Source organism: Lycium ferocissimum, unplaced genomic scaffold (assembly GCF_029784015.1).
Source record: "Lycium ferocissimum isolate CSIRO_LF1 unplaced genomic scaffold, AGI_CSIRO_Lferr_CH_V1 ctg3166, whole genome shotgun sequence".
Classification (NCBI taxonomy): Eukaryota; Viridiplantae; Streptophyta; class Magnoliopsida; order Solanales; family Solanaceae; genus Lycium; species Lycium ferocissimum.
Window position 1 is genome coordinate 5985 of NW_026725358.1, and position 26293 is coordinate 32277.

Consider the following 26293-nt stretch of genomic DNA (forward strand, 5'->3'; position numbering starts at 1 on the left):
AGAAGAAAAATCGGTAAGTGCGCAGAGGATGCAACTCAAGATGAGGATTGGAGGAGAATGAAGAAAAGAAAAGGATGCGCAACAAGATAAGACTCCTATATCAGATCAGGGATTGGAAGAGAATGAAGAAAAAAAAGGAACAGAAGTCACAAGGCCACCAAATAACAAGGCTGTCAATTTTCCTGTAGAACAAGTAGGGAGTGCTTATCATGAAAAACAAGATGCGGCACATGTTGATCTCAATAGCCAAGATGAGGAAGATTTAACTCAGAACATTGATGATATAGCACAGCAGGGAGATTTATCTCCAGAAGTGTGCGTAAATCACAGCAACAAATAAACAAAAGCCGTCGAAGCACCGGTATTCTGTCACGACCCAACCCCGTAGGTCGCGACTAGTGCCCGAGCCGGGCACTCGTACACATCCGTCCACCATAATCATACCATAGCAAACATAATAGGGACTTAAACATACAGAAAGGCACAGCATCGCGCGTACATATATACATATTGTACATAAACCGGGAACATCTCGAGCATACACACCACTGTACAGTAACTACCACAACCCACACGTATGTCTACACACCTCTAAGAGTAACAACAGAATCATATGACGGGACAGGGCCCCGCCGTACCCCTAAATAGACATACATATATACAACAAGGAGTTTGTACCAAATTGTGGGCTCCGGAACAAGGGAGCACTCCAAGACAGCTGATGGGACTCCTAAGCCGGCGGATCACCAAAACGTGTGTATACCGCGCGGGTATGAAACGCGACCCCCGAAGAAAGCGGGGGTCGACGGAATATGTACCGAGTACGCAAAGCATGGAATGCAGAATCAAGAGTATAGCGAACCGGGATCTACGTAAAACAAGTATAATAACCAGATAAATCAAAAGACTTGCCTTTGAATCATGTATCATGCGTGTCAATATCATAGCATCATATTATCATATATAAATACCGTACCCGGCCCTCTAGCGAAGGACTTGGTGAGTGAGATCATATAATCATCATGTATAGTCATCATGTAATCATATATATATATATATATATATACCGTACCCGGCCCTCTAGTGAGGGACTCGGTGAATAGAATCATTATATGCCATCCTAGCCGCCATCCCTATATCATCACATCGTCATGTCATCACATCATCATATCATCACATATATATATACCGTACCCGGCCCTCTAGTGAGGGACTCGGTGAACAATGCATGAACCGTGCACGAATACGTACTCGGCCCGGACTCGGTGAAAGACATATTGAGGCTTGCACGAGCGAGTAGTGAGAAACCATATGCATATAAATCATCATTACGGACTCAATGGATAAGTAAGTAGTCGTATTTCCGAGAGTTAAAATGGAAATCATGTTAGGTTCTTTCACAAAAAAAAGTCGTTAGGGCTATACAAAGAAAAATCTCGGGGACCACGGATGTGTATCGAACCAATCAAGGGCCCGCCCATGAAAGTTAAAGTCATTATACGTTATAGAATCATGCGAGCATATCAAAGCAATCGGTTCGGCCTATGAAAGTTACGGGCATTTTTAGACACAGATCCTTTAGGAACAAAACCGTTTATGCAACATTTGAAATCCAATCATACTGTAAAGACATAAGGACCATATTACTACCACATTAAGGATACCAATATTAAGAGGCGAATATGAAGCGTAAACATGCTCGGATCATAAGAATAGAGTTACCCCGAGGATCGTGTCATAGCTTCCTTACACTACGACATGCCAAAAGAAAGGAAGGGTAAGCTTTACATACCTCGTCCGCTTCCTAAGCTAATCCAAACTTAATTCTCGGGCCTCCCAAGATCTACAGTAATGTCATTAAATACCAAACATTAGCTACAGCTACTTAGACTCCAATCCCAAACTAGCACTTTGTCTACAGAAATTTGGGCAGCATTTCCCCTATAAATACAACAACCCCGAGAATTCAACTCGGCCAAATCTTCAACAACAATACCAACAGCCATTCTAACAACATTAACAATCAATTCAAAATGCATTATAACGCTAATAACTCCTTTCTACACAATTCGACGACATTCCATTACATTCAATTCAACTATATACATTCAAACCAACATCAACGCTCATGTATTCAAGTACTCATCTAAGATCATTTAAACAAGATTCAAGAACACTTTAAATAGTCCGCACAATATTCAAAACAACACAAACAAAACTCCATTCCACCCGAAACCAAACCAAACCCGAGAACAACAACAATAACGCATTCCCTTCTTCCAAACTCATGAACTACACCAACAATCTACATATTAACGATGTCATTATCATAAATATACAATCTACATAAGAATCACGTTAATTTCCAAATCAGCCCACAACAATTACAACTTCAACTTGATTCATTAAGCTTCCATTATCATCATAGAATCCACAACGACAACAACCAAAATACTACATAAAATTAGTTCAACATGCCTACACCAATCAGCCCATATTCGGCCACAACATCAACATACAAATTCCATGATTTTCATCCTTTTCTACACACTACAACAACACCCAAACATGCTAAATACAATTAATTCATCACTCCTACACAACACATACCTACACGGCCACATCAACATCCATACTTTCGTGAATTTTATTCATTTCCACATACTATAACATGTACAAACCATCCATAACACATGTAAAAGAAGATGAAATCTTACCTTTTTCCACTTGTCTTCTTACTTGGCTAGAGTTGTAAATAGCACAAACAAATGGTTTGATGACTCAAACAACCACTCCACATTAATAAAGGACTTCCAATTGGTTGAATTGCTAGAAGAAAATAATTTTTTGATCACTATTTTTGGACCTCAAATTTGCAAGCTATGGCCGAATGCCTTCAACTTTTTTTCTCCAAGTTTCTTGAATTTTCTAAGTGTTGAAGATAATGAATACCCCTTACTTAGTCATCTTTTATTTCCTATATTAAGCATCCATGTGGCCATGGCCCATAGCCCATATGGCCGGCCACATGCCCCTTTTAATTCATGAATTAATAACTTTTAAATATTCACTTTTAACCCCACATTTCCTTAATATTCCATACTAATAAAATCATAAGCAACTTATGCCTTAAAACAAAATCGTGGTTAAAAGTCCCGACCTCGTATCCCGGAATAGTCTTGTCCTTAACTTATCACAGTTAACTTAGATTATCCCAATGTACAAAATACGGGATATAACATCCTTCCCCCCTTTAGAACATTCGTCCTCGAATGTTAAACTAGGCTTATGGGGTCTTACGAGCACTTTGGGGGAGGTTCCTTTTGTAGCTATCACATACAGTCTATTCATCACTCAACATAACCAATTAAGGAGTTTGAATTACCTGTAGGCATAGGAAATAAGTGGGGGTATTTATTCTTCATTGCCTCTTCAGCTTCTCAGGCCATCTCCTCCCTGCTATTGTTCCACCACAATACCTTAACGGAAGCTATGTCTTTAGTACGCAACCTTCTTATCTTATGAGCAATGTAACAAGGTCCAATACGTCTCGGGTTAAATTTCTCCTTCTTGACGAATCCCATTACACCTCTCATGGGTGACATCTTTAAGCATTCCCACTCGTAAATCTGGCATTCTAAGTGTCGACACCAATGGTCGTCATATGCTTTCTGTCATTTCTGAGCTGCTAATAGCCGACCCCTGCTTTAACTATCATCAGCTGGTATAATTTTTAAAAGAATTAGACGTATAAGTTCACCCTCTCTTAGTAACCAGCTATCTCTAACCATTTCGCTTAAATAGTCTTACAATCCCCTTTTACTCAACTTGTAACATTCTAGGCACATTGTCTCGTGTCGTTTCTCTATCTCTAATTCGAACTCTTCTATCGTCCCTTGCTCAGATCTTGCTTTCAACTTCCTGTCGCACATCATGTTGCAATCTTTACAAGAATATGCGCAGGTGCTCAATTTAGCCCAAAATACCTTAGCGTGGCTTCACTAATCCTTATGGTTTACTTTGTCTTCGCCTCTCTTCTCTTACAACCGGTATCGGAATAGATCTTTGGTTTCACCATAGCCATGTCCTGTTTGTCCTTAGTGCTAATTCTATCTCAGTAGTCTAGCTTAACCCATCTTTACAGCTTCCCTTAATGCACCCAAAATCTCGTATCCATATTGCTATTACGGAATCCAAATTTTTCTCGTTAAGCACTCGCTTGGTCTCCTCCCTAGCATATAAATGTTCATGGGTAACATAACTACTCCTGTACGACTTGTATGAAGTATATTCCATCTTAGTTATAGCCTTTCCTTCTACAGGTTCCCTCTGCTCCTCATATTCCTTCCGTACTAACATTCACTGCTAGCCCATCCTGTCATACTCTTTTCCCTTCCTTTGTTCACTCCTTTGATGTTCCCATTTCCTTCTATAGAAGGTTTTCTATTTTCCTCCCTTACTACTCACAGGTCGCAGTATCATTAGCGAACAACCCTATTGCCCACATCTTAGCCTCTAATCCAGCACAACAGTATTACCTTTCACAATATCTCCGTAAGTTACTCGTTATCGTTCTCTTGTCGTATTCTTCTTTAAGCCTCCACTTTCGATTGTCATGTTATTCAAGATCTCTACAATTAATTCTCGGCACTATCTCAATTACCATCCTAGCTTCTACCCCTTTTTCTACTGTCTTGTCTCGGCAAGGAATTTTACCTGTAGCCCGAGCATCCGCATCAAATATATGGTAGTGTTGACTGTCTCCATCTTGCATTTGCATCTCTCGCATTCGCTTCCCCCCTTTAAGGGGTGTACTTATACTATTACCCGATTATACCGACATTCTGATCCCCTTGTCGTTCACCTACTCACTTTCTTCCTTTTCCAAACGTCATCGCGTTAGTACTTCCCAAGCTTATCCTATAGTGAAAACAACATCAGCTTGCCCCATAACATTTGTGCCATTTATTTTTCTTTTCCCTTGAACTTCGTTACCCTGTCCGATTAATGCCTTCCATGTACCGCCATGTTGGTTGCCGGAATACACATATCCGCTGGTGTAATCACGTATGGGATACCAGGTGTATACCTATATAGACATGATTACTACTGTCTCGCTTACAAAATATTTCCAAACACTATTCAAACTCACCCTAATTCTAAAGCTGCAACACACCTTCTTCCTCTTCACCGGTCTAGTCCGCCTCGGCCTACGCGACCTCTTAAGGTTTCCACTCACTCTGTATATCCTAATTTCCCTCAGACTACACTAGCTTCCCATTGGGCTCCCCTATGTCTGACCTTATAGGATTTTTAGTAAACTTCCCAGGGGATCACCCATCCTAAAATTTCTCACTCCAGCACGCTTAACCTTAAAACTCCAACGAAATACGGTGCTTTACTGCTAATATGATAGCGTCCACTTCACCGCATGACCTTCATCACCTAATCTGGAGCAAACTGAAGTCTTAACAGCTTTCAAAACGCCCTCATAACACAATTGCTATTTTAGCCCTCTTTCAATCCCCAGTATTCACTTTTCACCTATGGACACGACTACTTTCCGTCTTAGACTTCCAAATTCCCAATGGTGGTGAACACACCTTAATCGCCGTTACTTATAAATACTTGGCTATCGGCCTTTGGATTTCTGCTTACCGCTATTAAGTAACAATCGTACAGCAAACACACACACACATATATAAAAACATTCCAATAAAGACTCATGTACCTGTAGCCGCATTTGGTGACGCCTCCTGCTCCTGTCTACTCGCCAAAGCATATATGCGGTTCGAAGGACCGCTAGAACTGGAAACTCTGCCGCGGCCTCTACCACGGCCTGCTGGTGCCGGCATATCCTGCCCCATAGGGCACATGGCTACAGAAGAAGATGAACCAGCCATTGACCCAGTAGGCTGAGCTGCACCACCTGAACCATCCTTATACGGACACTCCCTCATAATATGGCCTGGGCGGCCACAAGAATAATAAGCACCAGTGGCAAAACGGCATTCCCCAAAATGAGGCCTACCACAACGAGAACACCGAGGCAAAGGTGGCCTCGGCTGACCCGAACTCCTATGCATCTGTGAACCTGAGGCCCTGGAGCTCTGACCGGCTCCTGAATGCCCTGTGCTATCCAATCTCCTACCCGGAAACCGTGGGGGTGCACTCCGTGCTGGCTGAAGAGAATACCCAGTGTACTGCTGAGGCTGCCCGCCCCGAAACTCCCCAGAATACCCAATCGATCTAGCCCTCTTAGGCTGGCCCCTGTCATAATCTCTGCCTTGGGCGGACGCCCCGTGTCGATCCTCCATCCCCTGGGCATAGGCCTGCACTCGAGCAATATCCATACCGGGCTGAGAAGCCATTATCAGGCAACTATCAACCAAATAACGATCCAGCCCCATCACATATCGATGCATCCTATCGTCCATATCAGCTACAATAGTGGGTGCGTGCCTAGCCAATGAGTCAAACTCTAGGCTATACTCCCGAACACTCCTGCCATTCTGTCTCAGATTCAGGAATCTATCAACTCTGGCTCGCCGTATCTCTGGGGGCAGAAAGTGGCCAAGAAAGGCCTCCGTGAACTCATCCCACACGGCTGGAGGAGCACCCTCGCCCCTAGACAACTCCCAGGACTCGTACCAATTAGCCGCTACATCATGCAATCGATATGACGCCAACTCGACAGACTCAGTCTCGGAAGCCTTAATCAACCGCAACGTACGCTACATCTGCCGAATAAACTCCTGGGGATCCTCCGCGGGCTTTGACCCGAAGAACTCTGGAGGATTACAGGTCAGAAAATCACGGGCCCTCAAACTATCATGTCTGTCTGCATGATCACCCCCCAATCCATACCTGTGAACCTGCCCCGCCACCAATCTAGTCAATAACTGGACCGCATCTCGCATGGCCCTATCCTCCGCCCCTGGCTGAGGAGCTAGAGGCTCGGGTACTCGAACCTCGAGAGCTGGCGGTGGAGCCGCCCCCGGACCTGCAGCTGCTGTCGTTCCAAGTCCCTCTGACACTGGCGATGTAGCAGAACTAGTTGTCGGGGGCACAACCTCAGGTACAGGCTCAGCACGGGCCCTGGTAACTCTCCGGGCCTGGCTAGTCTCTCCAACTGCTGTAGACTTGCCTTTCTGGGCAGCTGTCGCCATTCTCGGAGGCATCGCTGAAAATACAACAATTCGTTAGGAGGAGTCATCCGATAATACGCCTCTATCGCACGATCTAGGATCGAAGGAAAGATAGCATCCTAAATGTCTCGTAGCCTCGTTTATAGATGTGGTGCACAACACACCGATAAACAGGACTCTACTAGACACGGTCTGTAGACACTCCGAGGACGGACCGCTCTGATACCACTTCTGTCACGACCCAACCCCGTAGGCCGCGACTAGTGCCCGAGCTGGGCACTCGTACACATCTGTCCACCATAATCATACCATAGCAAACATAATAGGGACTTAAACATACAGAAAGGCACAGCATCGCGCGTACATATATACATATTGTACATAAATCGGGAACATCTCGAGCACACACACAACTGTACAGTAACTACCCACAACCCACACATATGTCTACAGACCTCTAAGAGTAACAACAGAATCATATGACGGGACAGGACCCCGCCGTACCCCTAAATAGACATACATATATACAACAAGGAGTCTGTTCACCAAAACGTGTATCTGTACCTGCAGGCGAAAACGCAGCACTCGAAGAAAGAGGGGTCAGTACGGAATATGTACTGAGTATGCAAAGCATGGAATAAGAATCAAGAGTATAGCGAATCGGGATCTACGAAACAAGTATAATAACCAGATAAATCAAAAAACTTGCCTTTGAATCATGTATCATGCGTGTCAATATCATATCATCATATATAAATACCGTACCCGGCCCTCTAGCGAGGGACTCGGTGAGTGAGATCATATAATCATCATGTATAGTCATCATGTAATCATATATATATATACCGTACCCGGCCCTCTAGTGAGGGACTCGGTGAATAGAATCATTATATGCCATCCTGGCCGCCATCCCCATATCATCACATCGTCATGTCATCACATCATCATATCATCACATATATATATACCGTACCCGGCCCTCTAGTGAGGGACTCGGTGAACAATGCAATAAAACTGTGCACGAATACGTACCCGGCCCGGGACTCGGTGAAAGACATATTGAGGCTTGCACGAGCAGAGTAGTGAGAAACCATATGCATATAAATCATCATTACAGACTCAATGGATAAGTAAGTAGTCGACGCTCGAGAGTTAAAACGGAAATCATGTTAGGTTCTTTCACAAAAAAAAAGTCGTTAGGGCTATACAAAGAAAAATCTCGGGGACCACGGATGTGTATCGAACCAATCCGGGCCCGCCCATGAAAGTTAAAGTCATTATACGTTATAGAATCACTAACTTATCACAGTAGTCTTGTCCTTAACTTATCACAGTTAACTCGGATTATCCCAATGTACAAAATACGGGATATAACAATTCCAGCTGCAGGAGTTTCAACAAGGAGGAGTAAGAACAAAACCAATAATTCTCAATGATAGACAAAGCTTTATTTTGGAATATTAGGTCAGTTGACACTCAGAAATCTTTTGAGAGGTTAATTGATCTAAAAAGGAGACATCATTATTCTATTATAGGCCTAATGGAACCTTTTCAGGATCCTATTTCTATTGAAGAGTATAGAAAGAAGTTAGGCTATTAGAATTGCAAGGTGAACTGTTCAGGAAAGATTTGGATCTTTTGGACAGATGAATGGCTTGGTGTAGTTATATCTGAATCAGAACAACAAGTTACTCTGCAACTAACTCACTCATCCTTGAATCAATCAGTGTTGGTGTCAGTAGTTTATGCTAAGTGTGCTAGAGATGAGAGGGAAGAGTTGTGGGAAGCTATGGTGGAGTTAGCAAATCAGCAAGACCTTCCTTGGATTATAGGAGGGGACTTTAATGTCATAGTCTCTGATGAGGAGAAGCAAGGTGGTCTTCCAGTCTCATCCAATGAGACACTGGACTTTTCCACTTGTATACAAATTTGTGGTTTGATTGATGTAGGATTCACTGGAAGCAAATTCACCTGGTGGAATGGGAGAACTGAAGAGGAGTGTATTTTTAAAAGTTTAGATAGAATACTTTGGTGAATCAGCAAGTTCTAGACATCATGCCATCTAAACAGTTGACTCATCTTATTAGACATGGTTCTGATCATGCACCACTGCATCTTGAGTGTAATAGCAATGCTCATCATATTGTCAAGTCTTTTAAGTGTTATATCTCGCATTTCGCACTTCGGAATATTTTTAAGTTGGTTGCGAAGAATTATGGACGAGGTTATCTCTCGACGTAGTTTTACGACAAATGGTTTATGACTTGTTTGGAAGGAAGCATTAAGGAAAAAGTTGGGACTAAGAATGCATTGTGGAAAAATATGTGTGCATCTTATGGTGCAAGATATACAAATATGTGGGCAAAAGTTGACCAAGTCAAGGAATTAGTTGTCTTTTTATTTAAAGAGAATTCTAGAAAAATTGGGAAGATTGAAAACAAAAAAAAAAGAGAAAGGCCGGCCATGTGAGGGCCATGTGCCTAGCTACTAATATATATATATATATATGTGTAGAGGAGTGATCAAGAAGACAAGTCCTCATTATTTCATGTTCTAGAAAAATTGAGAGAAAGAAAGAAAAGAGAAAGAGAGAGCCACGGCCTTGGCGGCCGCTTTTAAGCCATGAGAGTTTGATGAAGAAAAATTATTTTCTCCCATGTTTTCCACTCTTTGGAAGGTGCTAAACAACATGAAGTAGTTGTTGAATCAAGTGAAGCTCTTGTTCTAGCAAAACCTTGCTATGGCCGAATGAAGAAGGGCATGGAAGAGGTGAGATTCAATCTTATTTTTCTTATGTTATGGATGGTTTGTACGTGTTGTGAAGTATGGAAATGAATTAAAAACTTGAAAATATGGATGTTAAAGTCAAGCCATGAATGTTGATGTTGTACCGTGGGTGCATGTTGTTGTGATGTAGTAATGAAATAATGGTAGTTAGCATATTTGTATGTTGTTGTAGTATGTAGAATCGAATAAAAGTCATGAAAAATATATGTATGGGGTGATGTGGGTGTGGCCGTGAGTTGTGTATAGGTGGTAGGAGAATGAATCAATTTTATTTAGAGTTTTGATTGCCGTCGTAATGAATGTTATGTAGTGAAAATGAAGGTTTGGTGACTCAAATGGAAGTTGTAATTGTATGGGCTGATTTGGGAATGTAATGTGATTCCAATATAGTTCTTGAATTTATAAGAATAATGTTGTAACGTATGGGGTTGTGGATATAGTTTATGAATTTGAAAGAAAGAAATATGTCGTTGTTGTATTCATTAAGTTGGAAGATTTCGGGTCGCATGCAAAGATATTGTTGAATTGTCTTGAAATATTATGCGACTTGCTTAGAATGCGTTATGAAATGATTATGGATGTCGTTATTATGATTGTTGGTTTGGTTGTTGTTGATATTAGCCGAGATGAATTCTCGGGGGTTGGTGAATATATAGGGGAGGTGCTGCCGAAATTCCCGTAAATAAAGCAATGGCTTGGAATGAGATTCTTGGATGTTTATGGCTAATGTCGAATGTCTTATGACGCTTTTGTAGATCGTGAGAAGCCAAGATGCAAGTTGGATTAATTCCGAGGACGGCCAAGGTATGTAAAGCTCACCTTTCTTTCTTTGGCATGTCTTAGTACTATTAGGCTATGACCCGAGCCTTGGGGTAATTCCACTCTTAGAATCCGAGCATAGGTATGTACCTTGTTCATCCCTTAACATTTACTCTTTTGACGGGACCAAAATAAGATTTTCATGTTTTCAAAAGAATGAATTTCAAAGGTTTTATAAAGACTTTGACTACAAAAAAAGGGTCCCGAACTTCAAACGTCCGTAACTTTTGCATACGAGCTCGGATTGCCCCGAAACATAATATGTATGATCATAAGACATAACTTTCCCTACCTACCCTAGTCGGGCTCGGACGGGGGTCGACCCCGTCCGTGGGGCCCGCGACCTTTCTATGCCTATTCTGGACGACCTTCGAAAAAATGTAAGTTTCGTTTCATTTGGACTTTTGCATATGAATTTTCTTACTTACTTAATGATTTATGATTACGATTTTATGCATATGTATGCTCACGACTCCGCTCGTGCTCATGGTTGTACCTCCTTCACCGAGTCCGGCCGGTTACGCTCGTGCGCAATATGATAAACTCCGTGTGATCTTTGTGTTACGGTTCGCCGAGCTCCTCTCCGGCAGGCCGGGTTCCGTTTGGTGTGTGTTATGGATATGGTGTGTACGGTCGGCTATGATGTGTTACGGGGATTTGTCGGGTTACGGAGATCTGAAATCTTCTGGTGTGATGCTGTGGCGTGGCGCCAACGACAGGCGGGCGACCACCGTTCTAAGAGCCTGTGCATGATTTGCATTTTAATTGCATATTTTGATACTTTGCATATTATGCCCATCTTCTGTATTTTGTTCCTATGGTTCTGTATTTCTGCTTTACATACTCAGTACATATTAAAATCGACCCCTTTTTCTTCGGGGGGGCTGCGTTTCATGCCACGCAGGTACACCTGTGTGAGTCAAGACGTTAGCGGAAATGTTTCGCCGGGATTGGCGAGCTCCACTTGTTCGGTGCTTAGCCGAGTCGAGTCCGTGCATACTATGATATCCGAGTCATGTTAGAGACTTTGCGCACGGCAGTCATATGCATCGGATGTTTTGAGCGCTCTATAAGCCGTCATTTTGTGATATGTGATATTACAGATTTTGTACGATCGCAAGTTTGTATTTGATTTGAAATTATGTATTTACGATTTGGCCATGGGCCCAATGCGAGTACGTGTGTTACGATAGTCTGAGGGTTCGCTCGTTTGGATATAGGGTCGGGTGCCCATCACACCCTATCGGAAATTGGGGTGTGACATTAAGTTTCTCAACACGGACAAATCATCATACCTTTATGGAGGTGGTAAGGAGACCCCGGATCGTCGACTATGTGGAAATCCATTTTATGTATTTCATCACAAGTTGAAGAAACTTAAAAGAGCACTGGTTCAATGGAGCAGGAACACTTATGGGAATATTTTTCAGCAGATTGCCACTATAGAAGATACTATAAAGGTGAAGGAGTTGCAATTTCAAAATAATGCTTCAAGGGAGAATAGAATGCAGTTACATCAAGCACAGGCTGAACTAACTAGATTTTTACACTTGGAGGAGGAGTATTGGAAGCAGAAAGCTGGTATGAAATGGTTCAATGATGGAGACAGGAATACAAAATTCTTCCATTCATATGTGAGGGGCAGGAGGAATAAATTGACTTTGAAAAGAATACAAGATCCAACTGGTACATGGCTGGAAAATGAAGTAGCTATTGGTTCGAGGCTATCGGAGTTCTTTAAGTCACAGTTTAGTGAAGAAAACTCGGGGTGGGGATTATGCATTGTTGAAAAATATCCCTAAACTGATAACTGAAGAACAACAAAATAGTATGGAAGAGTTACCAGCTAAAATTGAAGTAAAGGAGGCTGTGTTTTCACTTAATGGGGACAGTACTAGTGGGCTTGATGGATTCACAGGACATTTTTATCGAAGTCTTTGGGAGATTATCAAGTTAGATGTGCTTCAAATGGTTAGAGCTTTCTTTTGTGGATCTGAGATACCACAATTCATCACACATACTAACCTGGTTTTATTGCCAAAGAAGGAGGTGATTAATAATTTCAGTGATATGAGGCCTATTAGTCTCAGCTCCTTTTCCAACAAGATAATGTCAAAAGTACTGCAAAATAGATTGACAAAGGTTCTCCCTAATATTATCTCTAACAACCAAACGGGATTTGTGAAAGGAAGGAGCATTGCGAGAAAATGTATTACTGGCACGGGGAGATCATCAGGGATATTAATCTGAGAGCTAAACATACTAATGTGGTCATAAAACTAGACATGGCCAAGGCATATGATAGGCTTTCCTGGATTTTTTTGACTAAAGTATTAAGACAGTTTGGATTTGGAGAGGTTCTCATTGATTTGGTATGGAGATTGCTCTCAAACAACTGGTATTCAATATTAATCAATAGTCAAAGTCATGGTTTTTTCAGGTCAAGTAGGGGGGTAAAGCAAGGTGATCCACTTTCTCCTACATTGTTCATTATAGCAGCAGAGGTATTAACAAGGAGTCTAAATAAACTGCATGAGAAGCCAAGTTTCATAGGCTATGGAATGCCAAAATGGTGTCCTCAAATCAATCATTTATCATATGCTGATGATACAATGTTATTCTGTTCTGGGGATGGATATTCATTAAGGAAAATGATGAAAAGGTTGAGGAAGTATGAGAAGGCTTCAGGACAACTAGTAAATACTGATAAAAGCTGTTACTATGTTCATCACAAGGTATCTGCCAGAGTTAATAGCAGGATTAAAAGATATACTAATATGAGAAATGGATCCTTTTCTTTCACATATTTAGGATGTCCAGTGTTTTATGGAAGAAGGAAGCAGATATATTATGAGGATTTGATCAAAAAAGTGATGAAAAGGATTATGTCTTGGCAAAACGATCGTTATCTTTTGGAGGTAGATATGTGTTGGTTAATCATGTGTTGCAAACTATGCCAGATATCTACTATCAGCCATGAATCCTCCTTCTGGGGTGATAAAGCAACTTCATAGGATATTTACCAAATTCTTTTGGAGCAATATTGTGGGGGTGAAAAGCAAGCATTGGGTAGCATGGGACAAATTATGTTTACCAAAAGATGAAGGAGGGATTGGTCTTAGATCACTAACTGATATCTCCAATGCCTTGTTTGCTAAGTTGTGGTGGAATTTCGGATGTGGAAGAAGCTTATGGAGTAGCTACATGCTTAACAAATACCGCAAGAAATGGCACCCTACTATGGCAAAGAGATAGAGGAGGATCACACACTTGGAAGAGGATGATGATCATAAGAGATGCGATTGAGCCACAAATATTTTGGTATTTGAGAAATGGAACTTCAAGTTTCGGTATGAGAACCGGACAAGGCTTGGGGCACTATATTATATCATTCACGATGCGCTTGGGAGAAGAAGAGATAGAGGTTAGACAGTTTGTGGAAAATGGTCAATGGAACATGGAATTATTAACAGATACTCTAGATCGGAATTGGCTCGCATATCAAGGATAATATCAAAGTTCCGGATGGTGAAGAAGATGATGAACCATGTTGGATGTTGGAAACAAATGGCAAATTCTCGATTAAATCCGCATGGGAATTTCTCGAGGCATAAAGAGAGCAAACAAACCAGCTATAGGCCCGTGGGAGAAAGGGTTGCCAATAAAGATAAGCTTTTTCATGTGGAGGGTGTGGAAAGGAAGAATCTCGAGATGATATATTGAAAAGGATGATGATCAATATACCATCAAGATCTTTGGTCTTGTGAGGATCATAAGGAGGAAACTCGTAGCTCACTTATTTCTAACATCTTCCATACCGTCAAGTTATGGAAGTTTTTTGCTTCTTGTGCAGTATTCCCACCGATGGAGTTGGTCTACATCAAATGATCATGGCATGGTGGGCTGCCGAGCCAAAACCAAAATTGCAACCTATTTATAGAGCAATGTTGAGTGATTATGTGGTCTTTATGGAAGAGAAGAAATTCCATTAAGCATGAAGGATCGTTACTTCTACGGACCGAAACAACAAGTACAACACATCATACACCAAGCTGGCAAGAAAGAGATTTCCATGGTTGCAGAATTTATCTAGTGAGTGGGAAAATATGCATCAGCACCTTAGTAGATATAAACCAAGAGTTTATTATGCTAAGGTGCTGTGGAGAATGCCACCTTCAGGGAAATTAAAATGTAATACAGATGGGGCATGCAGAGGCAATCCTGGATCGGCTCATATGGATTGCATCAGAGATAGCTATGGAGATTTGGTATATCCGGAAGCACAACAAATGGGAATAGCAACAAATATGGAAGCTGAAGTCGAAGCCATAAAACGAATCGAAGTTCCGCAAAGAACACAACATTCAACAAGTTCAACTAGAGATTGACTCACTTGTCCTTCAAAACATCTTACAAGATACATGGATCACTCCATGGAACCGAGAAATCGATTGAAGAGATCAAATAGGACATGAGAACGGTACGGTGCGGATTAATCATATTTTCGGGGAAGGCAACAAGCGAGACTTTCTAGCAAATCAAGCTTTGGATCATGCAGGGATCAAAGTACATGATTTTCTAGTCATGCCATCAGAAGGAAGAAGAATTCTCAACATGGACAAATCACAACTTCCTCAACTGAGGATCAGAACAAGGAGAATTCAGCAGCTTGACAATCAACAATGATACTACATGTATGGATAATCATATGGTGTGTGCACAGATTTGGACTAGCATCAAGGCTGATACATCAAGATCACAAAAGGCATACTAGCTTAGGGATACAGGATAGAACTGGAGGACAGTTTCTTAGTTTTTTTATATTAGCTAGCTCATATTATAGACATGATGTAATAGACTATTTTTTACATTATGCATTTATGAATAAAAGGTTCTAACAGGCCTGGCCTGTTAGAGCAAAGTTTGATAAAAAAAAAATGTTATTATAGTTGTTTGGGAGTTGTTTAGCGATATGGTGGAAGTCGATGAAATAGGGGAAATGCTGCCCAATTTTCATTAACTCATGAAATATTCTAGTTTGAATTTAAGAGTATCATTAAGGCTTAACTATGGTATGAATCCTTCTAAATGTAGATTTTTCAAGCTTCGACGGTGAACGTTAAGTAGTTAAGAAGACAAAGAGGTATGTAAGGCTAACCCTTCTTTCTAAAGGCATGTTTTCCTCATTTTGCGTCTATACGAGATATTCACGCTATTCCTACTCTTATAAATGTTGTAAGATCATGACCCTCGAGATTCTCTTGATATTGTTGACAATGTTTCTTGTGATGATAATGATAACGATTGTGACAAGATAAATCCTAGGGATGCCATATAAGATATTCGAAACGTCCTGTTCCTAGAAATGCTAGAATGTTCATGACTTTCGATATTTTTGAGATACCTTCGGCGAAAGTTCTTCAAAGTAATGATGATAATAACGATGATGATGATAATAGTAATAATGACATGGATGATGATGATGTTGACGTGACTTAAGCATACCTATGTGTGTGTGTATGTATATATATATATATATATATATATATATATATATATATATATATATATATATATATATAATATATATATATATATATATTTAATGTATATTAATCGTACTGACGTCCTTTTGTTTGTGGACGTTGTGTCATGCCTACAGGTGGATAGGGAGATAGACTCGGTAGATTACTTGTTCAGATACTGCATTAGAGGAGCTCCATTTGATCCGGAGCTGCAGGTGTTGGTATTGTTCTTTTGTGTACATACCTATGGGCATGGCGGGGCCCTGTCCCGCTTATATGATGTTATATAATTCCTTTAGAGGCTCGTAGACTGTTGTGCATAGTTAGGTGTCTTTTAGCCTTGCCGGCTCATATTTTGTATATTATTTTGTTAGCCTCGTCGGCTTGTGTATATATATATATATATATATGGGCATAGTTGTCGATGTTGAAATAGAAGTGTCTTTGCCCAATGAGATCCGTATTATTAACGTATAGAAATCATGAGTAGGCCATGTGGCTCACCTAGATGTGAACGTGAATGTATGATGAAAGGTGCCCGGGTGAGTTAGCTCCGGGGGCCCATCATGACCCTCCGGTTGGGTCGTGACAGTGATGCCTCTATTTATAGGAAAATATAGTATCTCTCCATGAGTGCATTTCTTGGAGTGGTGGTCACAATCGTGAAATTTGTAGCTTTTTTTGTTGATACCAACACTTAACGGGTGTGAGTATGAAAGTGGTGATCACATCCATGAACTTTATAATTTTTCTCTTGAAGACAACACTTGACGGGTGTGAGTATGAAAGTGGTGATCATATTCATGAGTTTTATAATTTTTCTCTTGAAGCCAATACTTGACGATGTGATTATGAAAATGGCGGTCACATTCATGAATTTTGCAACTTCTTTCAATATAGCCTTTATGTAATTCCCACATGTGAAAGTTCACGGTTGTGACCATGGACTTGTGGTTGCACCCATGAAATATTTTCTTATCTCTTTGGCATTTGCTTATTTTTCATTCTTCTGGGGTATTCTTTTTCCTGCAAGATTCTGTCGATTTAAATATGCGAGAATAGGATATAATTATTCACATTTATTTTAAAACTTATTTTTTTTATGTATAAAATTAAATGAATAATTTAAACCCATCAAAGGAGCTATTATCATCCAGATATTATGAATCCAAACCTAAAATACCCATATATAAGGGAGATATATTCAATTCTTTCCCAAAAACTAAATGATATGCAATAAATGACAGTCTTTTATAAATGTGGGAAGTAAACACTAGATAAACAGTTAAAGCAAATAATCATACATTGGAATTCGTAGGTCAACCATATACTACGGATCCTTAATACTAGAGTGCCTAACACCTTCCCTAGGGGATCACCAAAACCCTTACTTAGAACTTTGGATTACGAAGATTTTTTCACTGTATTTGAATAAACCCTTCACCTTTGGTTTTCCTAATTTCCTAAAAATTAGGTGGCGACTCTTTTTCAAAATAAGTCAGAAAGAGCACCAACAAGTTCGAAGTAGCTTTCCGAGCGCTAACCCCGTCCACAAAACGCTAACCGTAACAACTAGCAGCGCATTCCCTTTCTCCTTCTGAGGTCCTTTCTTTTGAGAACCAGTTCCTTTTGTACTCAAACTTACTCTCCTTTCGATAAACTCTCTATTCCTCTGAACCGATTCAATTCTTGCTTTGCAAGACTCCTTGTAGTGACATGTTCGTCCACAATGGGTGCACAAACAATTTTCAATGGTGGAGACATACTTGTTGTGGGGATTGTAGGGAGTCTTCTCTTTCACAAAACCAATTCCTTATTTATCACTTCCCTTACTTTTCTACATGGAAGTGATCATATCAGAAGACCAGGTCCACTTGAGAGCTCTATCAAGATCAAACTTGATTCTATTCAAGTCTTCCTTTAACTGCTTGCTTCTCTCAATCTCAGTAGTGAGACTCAGTTTTGCCTTTTTGAGTTCATCTTCGAGCTCCAAGTGAGCTTTACTGGCTTCGCCCTTTCCTTTAAGATGCCTTTGTATCCCTTTTCAATTCCCTTTCCAGCATAATATTCAGCTGATTGGTCTCATCAACTTGTTCCCTCATCTCTCCAATTGACACCAACATATTTTTCTTTCGAGTTCAGAATCACTGATTTCATGAACGAGTGCACCTTTCTCAGCGATAAGGGCATGATATGCATCAATTAGCATGCCTGACAGTGACCTGAGTTTATTCTGAGAGTAGGCTTTCAGGTTCTTCTTTACCTCAAGAAAATTTACCTCTGCATCTTCATTACTCTCATCACTATCAAATGAGTCTGATTTTTCCATGAGTGCAAAATTTGGCTCATACTTAGAAGCTTCATTTTCTATGACCACCATTGATGTGTCCCTTTTGGCATCTTCTTCTTCAGACTCACTGGAAGAGCCCCTCAACGCATCAAGTGCTTGTTTTACTATAACATCGGCAGCTTTTTTTCTTCTGAACTTTCTATCAGGAAACTGGGTCCTCCTTGCAGTTCTGTCATAGCTGTCCTGCTTGTTTAGAGGGCACTCTTTAGCAAAGTGACCAGGTCTTCCACACCTATGGCAAAAATATTCATTTCCTTTGAGATTTTTGTTGAAGCTTCCCATCTTCTGGATTCCACCATTTCTCCGAATCAATTTATGGAATCTCTGTGTGAGATATGCCAATTCTGATTCGTCATCACTTGAGTCTTCCCTAGCCTCTTTGAGAACTAGGCTCCTTTCCCTTTTGATTTCATTCTTTTTTTCCTTTTTCATATACATCTTCATCTCATGTGTCTTAAGGTTCCCGATAAGCTCATTGACAGTCAACGTGCTGAGATCTTTAGCTTCGGAGATGGCATTTACCTTGCTATCCCAGGAATCAGGTAACACACCAAGAAACTTTCTTACTAGTTTGGTGGTTGTGATGACTTCTCCCAGAGAATGAAGCTCATTTATAATAGAGGTGAATCTAGTGTGCATATTATGAATAGATTCTCTCTCTTTCATTTTGAACATTTCATACTCTGTGGTGAGCATGTCGATCTTGGAGTTCTTCACCTGTGTTGCTCCTTCATGGGCAGTTTGAAGAGCTTCCCAGATCTCTTTAGCAGTTGAGCACATTGAGACTCGATTGTATTCATCAGGTCTTATTCCACACACAAGGATCTTCTTGGCTTTATACTTTTTCTCCATTGCCTTCCTGTTAGCATCATTGTATTCTTTCCTTGTTTTGGCACTGGTTTTTACACCATCTTCACTTGTGTGTACTGGAATATAGGGGCCATCACAGATGATATCTCACAGCTCTGAGTCTTCAGCCATGATGAAGTCGTGCATTCTAGTTTTCCACCACCCAGAGTATTTTCCATTAAATCTGGGTGGCCTGGTGAAAGATTGGAAGTTCCATATTGGGTGGAGCAACCATTTTACAGATTCTTTTTAGGCGTTAACCTTTTAGAAAGCATCTGCTCTGATACCAACTGTTACAGTCTATGCGTCCACCAAATAATGTATGAGAGACCTGGTTATGTACCAGTTCCCTTATGCAATGCAGTAAGTAAAGAAGGCACTGTTTTTACCGTGAAAAACTCCTTGCTCAAGGGATTAAAAACCACGACCTACTCTAGTAGGATTTCAACTCCACTACACGAGAAACTTCATATTACAACCTATCGTAAGTTAGGAACTAACTCCCATAATCCCTCAACCCTCACAATGGTGGCAACTTAGGAACTAACTCTCATAGTCCCTCAATCTGTGCAATACACCGATTGCAAATACCTCCACTTGACTAACTCTAGCCAAGGAAACTAAGGTTGACTACCTCTAGCCAAACCTAACTAATACACCTAAGCTACCTTTAGCCAAGGGTACCACTTAATAGATTGAAAGATAAACTGCCTAACAACTATTAAGAATTTGAAATACCTATAACAGCTTCCTTTTTGGGAAGGGTAGGTTTACAATTTTAGCACAACGGAACAAAGACTTACAACAATATTAAGAAGTTAGACTAAAAATGTATCTGGATCTGGTTCTTCAGTTTTACAAGTAACTTGTTGTTGTGATCACTTGAAATCTTGTGACGACAGCTTTTGCCCAATTTAGATTAGGTTTTTCGAGTGATACACAATATATTGCAACATGTTGTATATATAGTGGGAAGAATGTGGGATGGATCGAGATCACTTATTCAATATTTTACCTAAAGCATGGGCCAGCTCAACTGTTGTACTTGTGTGTAGTGAGTAGCTCGAATTTACAGCTGTCTCTGCTTACCGTGCAAGATGCACAGAGAGCAGATCACAGACCAGGTCTCTATCTGATTTTGAATCAGTTTGATAATCATCAAAACACGAATGCACTTAAGATTATCACACAGGCTTAGGATCTTGCCTAAGAGTTTGAAGACGTTGTTGCAGATCTCTTTGGAAGTGTGATGGCACAAAACACTTTCTCATAACCCTTCTCATCTCTTCCCATGTCGTAACGGGCGGTTCTCCATTGTCTATTCTGTCTCTGGTAAATTTCCTCCACCAACTAGCAGCATAGTCAGAAAGTTCAACCGCAACAAGTTTAACCTTCTTACCTTGAAAGTAGTTATAACAGTCAAAGATAGCGTCTACCTTTCTCTCCTAATCAAGGTACAAGTCTGGATCTCTTGTTCCCTTGAAAGTAGGCATCTTCATCTTAATCTTTACTAAGATTTTCATCCTCAGACCTAGCTCGTGGTACCCTTCTTTCGTTCCTCCTTTGGTAAGCTTCCTCAATTTCGTCTTCATCATCTCCAAACTGATCCTCACCTTGATGGAATTGATGAGCTCGAACAGCTTGTCTCCTAACCTGAGGAATTGGATGGATTCTCCTCACATCGGCTATGTTCACCAGATTAGATGGATTTTGGGCGACCTCTAACACTTCAAGGTGGGCGGTAATCATTCTGAGCATTTCGACTAAGTTTTCTTTTCGAGTGCCTATTTCACTCTCCTTTCCTGTTTGAGATATTTCAAAAAAAAATATTAACGAAACAAATATCTCTCAATGTGGCTTTTTCCCCCCTCAATTGATCTCACTCTATCTTGTCCTATTCCACTCAAATTACTACCTTTGGCTAGTTCCTTAGGATTTATATACAAACCCTACTAGTAACAATCCTTTAGAAGTAAGATGTAGAAAAAAAATTACCAACTCCCAGACTGATTAGGTTTGGTGAGACAAGAAAAAAACCAATTTGTATGAAAAGAAAAATCTCAAATTTCCCCTCTTCTTGGTTTTCCTTCTTGATGTTGGAAAAACAAGAAATACAATAAATATGGAGTTTCTTAATTTGCAAGATTTTTTTTTTTTTTTGCTGCAATTTAGCTTTACTATCTTAAACTACTAAAAAATAGAATTTTCGTATTTTATTATTTTATTTTATTTTTTGCTACAAAACTCCCAAGATTATGAAGAACGGAACCTTGATATAACCGCTCTGATACCACTTGATAAGAATCGGGGTATTTGAATAAAAATAAGAAAATAATGCAGAAGCAAAAAATACAAAGATTGAAGACAGAATCTAATGATATGCGAAATTCGAGAATAAAATCCCCAAATTTCAGAATTAAGTGATAAGAACCCTAATTGATCTTAGTATTCAAAATTAACGAATTAAAACTAATTACAATATTAATAGATTCAATTCAAGAACTTATATCAAATGGTGATCTAGACACCTATTTCGAAGAATTAGATACAATAAGTAGTATAAGATTAATTACCTTCTTCATTTTACGAATAAGAACCAAAGATATCAAATACGAATTAATCTTACCTCTTAAAAGAATCATTCTTATAAGGTTGCAAGATAAATCCAAAATAGCCACACACAAAGGTGTAAAGAAGAGAAACTCTCAAATAATAATAATAATGTCGTGTTATGAAAATAACAAAATTCATCCCTATATATAGGGAAAACTTATCCCTAATATAACGGGATTAGAATCTACTTTTATGAAAATAATTAATTACTAAAACCTAACTAGGATTAAACTATAAAAGCATTTAAAATAATTGATAAACTTATTCCCTAATGAAATAAGGATAAAGGTCACCAAAGTCACTTTGTACATGACTTTTTCTACCCAATTTGGGTTTGGATCGAAGCTCACTTTTGGCCTGAAATTTCAGCCTTTTGTGGGCCTCAATCTTCCTCCTCTTGGATATGAATTTGAATCATGAAATATGTGTAGCGCTTGGCCCATTTTTCTCTACAATTCTTGAATTCGTTTTTGGGCTTTTCTTCCACGATAAGTATCTTCTTGATTTCCAAGTGTAGCCCAACAACCTTGGCTTGCGGCTTCTTAGCTTGTGACCTTGAAGACGATCTTCTTAAGGCTCCTATAGCGTCATCTTTTCGATGGAGCTATCACTAATCCATCTCGACTGATATCAAATTTCGGCCATAATCCAAATCGTCCTTTCGATGTCATAGATACAATGGCAGACTTTCAACATCTATGCAGCGGCGTAGCATTTCACCATCTACAAACCTATATTTAGGTATGACCAAATAAAATCTTGTATCTTGTATATATAGTAAACAATTCAGTCCAAAATTTCTAGACACCATAAATTGAGGAAATGTTGGAGATAATAATATTTTAATATTAAAATATTTAAGTTCATGACATATTAGTGGGTATAAAATGGTCATATATTTTTTGATAATTCATGTAATTTTATGACATGTTCTCCCATTATCTCCTACTAATTACCCCAGTACACATCAAATTATTTTCATTATCTTGACATTTACTATATGGAAGAAATTTCACACCTATAAAAAGTTGCTTTCTTCCCTGTGTTTAGTGGATGAGAAGTGTTATGTTGTGGATGAAAATAACATTGTTTTGTGTTTATAATTTGAGGTTGGTATAGTGAAAGAGTGGGTTGACACAAAGAAAAATATGCTAAATCTCCAACTTATTCTCTACAAAAGAGAGTTTTATTTGTTGAAGGAACTGTTCTTATTGGTGGAGCTTTGGACTCAACAACTAGTCCAGAATCCGGAGTTGTGAGAGTCATACAATGTTGTCGGGCTATTGTATCCTGGAGGGAAAAGTCAAGAGTTATACTGCTAGACGGATGAAGATTATAGCGTAGTGGGCTTGAATCTCCTTAAAGAAGTGAGTTATCCATGCCTCAACCTGAATATTTATTTGGGATAACGACACAAGTAGTCATACAGCCCAAACTATTGATAACTGGCTGGCCCAAGAAACTTAAAAGACATTCTTAGCCTTTTATAAATAATTTCATTTCTTAGCCTTTTTTCAACTAATTCCAGCATATGTATAGAAACTATATCATTATTGTATAGAATATGTATCACTATTGTATGTGTATAGAAAATGTATCGTACATACAAAAATTGTATCAATGTTGTATCAAATATCTATCCCTACAGTATGTGTTTACAAAATATATCATTGTTGTATAGTTTGTGTATAATAAATGTACAATCAACATGTATTTACTGAGTATACACATGTTATACATGTTTTTTGATATTTCCAGAAGGCTCAATTTCCTTCACCACTTCTTCTTTCTTCTTCATTTCTCTAATTTGTGAATTTTTTTGTCGAATATTTGTTTCCTTTATGTGGCAAGCTTAGTCGCCACAAAATATGTAGTTCTTGTGGCGACCCCCTGAGTCGTCATAAAAAACCTTTAGCAACATACATGCCACACCTTTTAGTGACGACTTTTTGATCTTTTGCAGCGGTCTTAGTCGCCACAAAAATGTTTGATCTCCTATAGTGATTGGCCAGTTGGGCTAGCGCTTGTCAATTGTTTGGGCTGAAAGGCCAATTCGCGACATTAAGCCCAAACATGGGCCATTAAAATTTCTGCTGGCTATACATTGTCCTTTTCCCTGTTTGATATTTTATTTTTATTTATTTTATTTCACCAACATTTAGAAAAAACAAGAATGCCCCATCAAGGGCAAAAATATAATTTAGATTTTTGGTCAATATTTTAATCCACAAATTGAATTTTAGTCAGCCTTCTCAGATTTCTTTAACAAAAATTTCATGAGTACAACCAACACATAATTTACTCACCGATATCATCCATTCTTGGATGCATGGCGCGGCTTTGGAAGGGATGTGTCGATCCGTCAATGCAACTTATAGCCTGTTTGGCTAGGCTTATTCACCAAAAAAGTAGGGCTGGGCATAAACGTCAAAAATTGAAAAATCGGACCGAACCGAATTAATTCGGTGTTTCGATTCAATTTCGATTTTTTTTAAAAAAAATCTAGTGTTCGATTCTGGGTCACCGGTTCTTCTGTATTTTGGTTTAACCGGAGAGTTACTACATGAATACAATTTGTTTTAAAATACTCAAATCACACACGATCAGAGTCCACTCTTTTAGGCCTAAATTAATTTATCCAAGCCCATCCCTATAGAACCAACCTAATTACATTTCACCTAACCTACGATAATGAACATTGAACACAGTTGATCTTTCTATTGCAGTAACCTTTGTTTTGGTTTTGCATTAAACTTTGTCTTGCAGTTCCGTCATCCGTGCAAGAAACTAAGGGCTCTTTTAGTAATTAATAAGGGCAACAGAAGTGGTCTTTGATTCTTTGTGAATTTTGTCTTAAAAAAGGTGCACCGTGTAAATCTTTTTGTGTACTTTACCTGTATTTTTTCTTCGCATACCTCTTTCCACAATAACCTGATAAGCATTCAATACTCTGCATAGCCACCAAATTAAATTGACCAAGCGCGATAAAACAATTATTAACTGATAAAAACGCACATCCTTAATTTTACAAGCAGAAATTAGCCCGTTTCAGGCCCATGCTGGAAAAAACCGAATTAGAAAAATCGAAACGAAACCGAATCGAACCAAACTTCAAAAAACCGAACCGAACTGAACTTTGAAAAAATCGAACCGAAGAACCGAGCATCCACTCCTAGCCAAAAGTGCTTATTTTTTCAATAAGTGCTAATTTTAAAAAAAGTAAGGTGTTTGAGCAAACTTTTTGGAGAAGCAGAAACTGTTTTCTAGAAACTAAAAAAAAATAGTTTTTCCCAATAACACTTTTTTGAAAAGCACTTTTGGTCTAGCAGTTTGAGGCCAAAAGCACTTTGTTTCAAGAAAAAACACTTTGCTTGGATATTTGAGGTGTTTGACGAATGAGTAAAATTGCTTTTAAGTAGAAGCAGAACCAGTTTTTCTGTGGTTAGGGAGAAGCAGAAAATTTCTGCTTCTTGAAAAAAGGTATGTTAAAATTATTTTCTTCAAGACAAAAATATCCCTACCATAAATACATATTTACCAAGTATATCCCTCATTAATCCAATAATTTCTGATTAATAATTCTTTGTGTTGTATTTTAATTTGTGGAATGATTTTAAATTTTATTTTGGTTGTAGTTTTTTAGTATATTTAAATCATCATGTTGATATCATATCAATAGTTAATATTTTACTTATTTATCTATGTATTATATTAATTGAAAATTTTAATATGTACATTAAATTCTAATTAAATAAAAGTAAAAACTTAATTGAAGTCTTTCATAATAGATATTTTAAATAATTTCTCTCTGTAAAATCATCTTGATGCTAAACGTTCATTGATATTTGTCCATTTTCATAATTTGACACTCAAAAGCACTTTTTTAAGAAGATTAACCAAACACAATCTGCCTTTTAAAAACGGTCAAAAGCACTTTTCAAATGAATTAGCCAAACACAAACTGCTTCTCACCAAAAGTACTTTTTTGAAAAGCACTGCTAGGCTCTTAGACGCAGTTTTTAGAAGTTTGGCCAAAACACTAATTGTTGCTTAAAAGTGATTTTTAATTGGGCTGACTACATATATATACATATATAGAGGGTGTATTTACAAAAAATACCAATACTTTCAAGTTTGCAAAAAATAAGATTAGAAAACTTACAAACCCTATACAAAGTAAATAAATACAAGTAAAAGGCGAA

General features: G+C 39.0%; 2 protein-coding genes across 2 annotated transcripts in view; one reads left to right on the plus strand and one right to left on the minus strand.

The window, feature by feature from the left end:
• Nucleotides 1-8794: 8794 nt before the first annotated feature.
• Nucleotides 8795-12556, plus strand: LOC132043958 (uncharacterized; the record flags this gene model as incomplete). Its single annotated transcript, XM_059434417.1, has 2 exons — nt 8795-9179; nt 12160-12556. Coding segments are annotated over 2 exons (782 nt in total), but the record flags the coding sequence as incomplete, so codon positions are not given.
• Nucleotides 12557-17128: 4572 nt separating this feature from the next.
• LOC132043959 (diacylglycerol kinase 1-like) overlaps nt 17129-26293 on the minus strand; it is a 32385-nt gene continuing 23220 nt past the window's right edge. The window contains exon 9 of the transcript XR_009411984.1: nt 17129-17315. The gene's annotated coding sequence lies outside the window, so the exon portion shown is untranslated. The remainder of the gene's footprint in view (nt 17316-26293) is intronic.